The 4,472-nt window shown below is 45.4% G+C and overlaps 1 protein-coding gene across 2 annotated transcripts in view; it reads left to right on the top strand.

Annotated features, from left to right (window-relative positions):
* The first annotated feature begins 1,075 nt into the window (after positions 1-1,075).
* Positions 1,076-4,472, top strand: part of E23 (Early gene at 23) — an 88,645-nt gene continuing 85,248 nt past the window's right edge. Inside the window, exons 1-2 of one of the 2 annotated variants that reach the window (XM_045756679.2) lie at positions 1,076-1,183; positions 2,252-2,680. In XM_045756679.2, coding sequence (XP_045612635.1) covers positions 2,460-2,680 — 221 coding nt within the window. In that variant the 5' untranslated portion in view covers positions 1,076-1,183; positions 2,252-2,459. Of the gene's footprint in view, positions 2,681-4,472 lie in introns of both variants that reach the window. The other variant, XM_045756677.2, reaches the window with a different exon arrangement.

The following is a 4,472-nucleotide window of genomic DNA, read 5'->3' as shown; positions in this document are numbered from 1 at the left end:
GAAACAAGAGGTTCAGCAGAAAAACAAGAAAACCAGCGGAGAAACAAGACGATCAACAGTGAAACAAGAGGATTCCGCAGTGGAACAAGAGGATCAGAAATGAAACAAGAGGATCAGTAGTGAAACAAGAGGATCAGCAGTGAAACAAGAGGATCAGCAGTGAAACAAGAGATTCAGCAGTGAAACAAGAGGATCAGCAGTGAAACAAGAGCATCAGCAGAGGAACAAGAGGATCTGCAGTGAAACAAGAGGATCAGCAGTGAAACAAGAGGATCAGCAGTGAAACAAGAGGATTGGCATTGGATCAAAAGGATCAGCAGCGGAAAGGAGGATCAGCAGTGAAACAAGAAGATCAGCAGTGAAACAAGAGGATCAGCAGTGGAACAAGAAGATCGGCAGTGGATCAAAAGGATCAGCAGTAAAACAAAAGCATCATGAATGGAACAAGAGGATCAGCAGTGAAACTAGAGGATCAGTAGAGGAACAAGAGGATCAGCAGTGAAATAATAGGATCAACAGTGAAACAAGAGGATCAGCAGTGAAACAAGAGGATCAACAGTGAAACAAGAGGACCAGCAGTGAAACAAGAGGATCAACAGTGAAACAAGAGGATCAGCAGTGAAACAAGAGGATCAACAGTGAAACAAGAGGATCAACAGTGAAACAAGAGGATCAGCAGTGAAACAAGAGATTCAACAGTGAAACAAGAGATTCAGCAGTGAAACAAGAGGATCAACAGTGAAACAAGAGGATCAACAGTGAAACAAGAGGATCAACAGTGAAACAAGAGGATCAACAGTGAAACAAGAAGATCAGCAGTGTGAGAGCAGTTGGGTGGAAGGTGAAGAAGGGGGGAGGTGAGTGTGTGTGTGTGTGTGTGTGTGTGTGTGTGTGTGTGTGTGTGTGTGTGTGTGTGTGTGTGTGTGTGTGTGTGTGTGTGTGTGTGTGTGGAGTTGTTGGAGCCGCCCATGGAGCGGGAAGGGGCGGGGTTTGAGGCGGTGTGGGCGGTGCCTGGGCGGCTCGCACACGTGGTTGGGCTGGGGCGGTGTTGGCCTGGGCGACCAGCTCCCACTCAGTGAGTGCTGAGCCGCGATCGTGCCTTCATGTGCCTTCTCTACCAGCTGCCGATGTGCCGCTCATTTTTCCTCCACTAAGGATTGTCTCCGAGTCCTCGGCAGCGCACGTGTGTATAACTGAGTACCCGGCCTCTTCTCTTCGCAAGCTGCTCAGCACGGAGTAGTCGACTGTGCATTGCCAAAAAGATTTTTTTCTCTCTATGAGGTGATCCAGGAAGGCACTGCAAGGTCCTTATGACTGAGCTGCGAGGGCTGCTGAAGGTTCACTCACCTTGGTACTCTTAGTACCTCTTCGCTACCAGCACCGACTCTGTCGTAGAGACCTGCCAGTGAACAACGGCTGTGTGGAGGTGAGGTAGATGCTACGAGTCACCGGTCAAGTCTCGTCTCTGTGTGTGCCCTCGTCTACCAGCTGGCAAAAATAACTATACAATTTATTCATTTCTCCAGTGAAAAGCGCTGTGACAGGGATGAGGATCCGACTCCACTAGCAGGCAAGACACTATAAAACGGTTTAGCCATTTTCCCAGACGATTGTGAGCGATTTATCAGATATATATATATATACACAAAGTGGTGGCAATGATTTAAAAGCATAAGAAAATGAGTGATGTGCATTCAAAGTGTGGTGTGAGTAGTGTGGTGTAAGGGCAAAGTGTGGTACCAGAACAATGGTGGAGAATATGGTGCTCTGTGAACAACCGCGGGGTCATTGCCCCCTCCACCACCATAAGAAGCCAACCTTCGTACTCTTTCAGGCACATCTGTAGTCTTTTGCGATCATATTTTCTTCATTTTACTTTTCTTATTTTCAGTTTACTCATCTCCTGTTTCCTCTAGTGCGTCAGCACCACAGAGTAATGGACATACACATCTGTGATGGGGTATTAATCCTGATTTGAAAGTTTGTGAGCGGGAAGAAGATCTATTGTTGGCCCCTACTGGAGCTGTTTGGGTAAAGTGAGTGCCTAGTCTAGTCCAGTAGACTGGTTACAACTTGAGTTCCTATTAAGACCTCAGCTGTTGCTCCGCAGCGGAATCGATCTTCACGCAATTTTCATCCCACGCGTTGCGTATCTGTGAAATTATATATATGTATCATTCCAAGGATTTACAAATTGAAAAAAAATTATTATTATAAAATGCTTATACTTATTTGGTGAATATATTTGCAGAAGAAAAACTCAGTTGCTCAGTGTGTTTCAAGTTCATTTTTCTTCCGGAGAAAACCAGAACAATTCCATATCAGTGGTTAGATATTACTGTATATTATGATGACCTGGTGACGTGGTGAGCCCCAGCACAGGTGTGAGCAGGTGAGCAAAGGCACCTGTAGAGGTAGGGGGGAGGAGGAGGAGGAGGGGACCTCTTGTCTGCACCAAGATGGACTCCATCTGGTCCACCCGTCGCTATGCACCCGTTACCGTTGACATCGACCTCCTCACGCTCAAGGGAAAGAAAATCCTGAAGGCAGCGTCGGAAAAGACCAAACGGACGAAGGCGCCACAGTACCTACACAAGAACCACTCACACCCGCAGATACAAATGGACCCGACGGAAGGACAGCCGCTGAAACAGACCTTGGATCTTCCAGACATTGCACCGTAAGTGACCTTATATATCACTCTTCAATACACACAGAAATCACAATAGCGTGATGCATCATATGAACAAATCCACAAGGGCCGTGACGAGGATCCTCGTCATGGCTCTTGTGGATTTGTTCATCACTCTTCAATCCCTTGTCCAGCTACCAAGGTTGATACCTGGTTGATACCTGGTTGATGGGGTTCTGGGAGTTCGTCTACTCCCCAAGCCCGGCCCGAGGCCAGGCTCGACTTGTGAGAGTTTGGTCCACCAGGCTGTTGCTTGGAGCGGCCCGCAGGCCCACATACCCACCACAGCCCGGTTGGTCCGGCACTCCTTGGAGGAATAAATCTAGTTTCCTCTTGAAAATGTCCACGGTTGTTCCGGCAATATTTCTTATGCTTGCTGGGAGGACGTTGAACAACCGCGGACCTCTGATGTTTATACAGTGTTCTCTGATTGTGCCTATGGCACCTCTGCTCTTCATTGGTTCTATTCTACATTTTCTTCCAAGGTATATTCTGGTAAAATATATTTTCCATGTCCATTAATATATTTCGCGAATTCTCCCAAATAATCATATTATTACCAAGTACAATGCCTATGATCCAATGCTGAGGCCGTTTAAGCCATTAAGGAGAGTATACAGATCCTAAGCAAGTAATTAGGTAATGGAGATAATCGACCAAAAAGTTTCCAATAAGAGATAAGATGTTCCCATTTGGTCTAACTTGGTAACCTGGGGCCAGATTCACGAAGCAGTTACGAACGTGTACATCTTTCCTCAATCTTTGACGGCTTTGGTTACATTTATTAAACAGTTTACAAGCATGAAAACTTCCCAATCAACTGTTGTTATTGTTATAAACGGCCTCCTGGTGCTTCGGAGCTCATTAACTGTTTAATAATTGTAAACAAAGCCGTCAAAGACTGAGAAAAGATGTACAGGTTCCTAAGTGCTTGCGTAACTGCTTCGTGAATCTGGCCCCTGTAAACTATATATGCTGATCGTGTCATCCAGGTACGCGACACTGGCTATGGTTTTAACTTCGTGTCATCTAGGAAGACTATGAATTTTCTCCAGAATTTATAATGCATCCGTGTCGTCCCAGAGACTCCTATCACCTATATTTTCCTGGAATCCCGCGTCACTGCTCAATTTTCCGAAAAACACAATCTCGTAGCAAGTGTTTTCCCTAACGCTAGATACTTTGTCACTATTCCCATGCACCTTTCCTTAAATTTCCTGTCATCTGTAATTATAGTCTGGAGATTCAGTCACAAGAAGTGGCTGCATCTTTCTGAATTCCTGTTGGCAAATATAAAAATACTTTTAAATATGGCTCTACTTTCTCCTTCACGTAAACTCTCTTCTGTCTCATGAAACTAAATATAAGCGACATACATCGTATGAAAAAGCTTATTTTCTGGAAACATTCTCGCCTGGCAATATGAAAGCAGCAGGATAAGAGATAACCGGAAACTCCGGAGTCCTCGCCTTGAGGAACCAAGCGATCACAGTTAACACAGTGCTATCTTGGTAACGCTTCCTGTGTCTAGAGAGTGATAAGATTAGCTAGATGGGGTGGTAGCTGCTGCCTCAGGGTAGCACAATGTCATCCGTTCACCATTGTGTGTGTTAGTGCACGAGAATGGTCGAGTGCCGTCTATACATCACCATATGTGTGTGTGTTGCTTCCCTTAACGCGGGGGATATTATTTAAATAATACGTACAATAATGGGTTTTCTTGTTACTCTGTACTTGGAGACAGAGAGACGCTTATGGTTGCCTCGAGATCAATGAGACA

This window comes from Procambarus clarkii, chromosome 53, assembly GCF_040958095.1.
Source record: "Procambarus clarkii isolate CNS0578487 chromosome 53, FALCON_Pclarkii_2.0, whole genome shotgun sequence".
Classification (NCBI taxonomy): Eukaryota; Metazoa; Arthropoda; class Malacostraca; order Decapoda; family Cambaridae; genus Procambarus; species Procambarus clarkii.
Note: the sequence above shows the minus strand (reverse complement) of the source record. Positions and strands in the feature narration are given on the sequence as shown.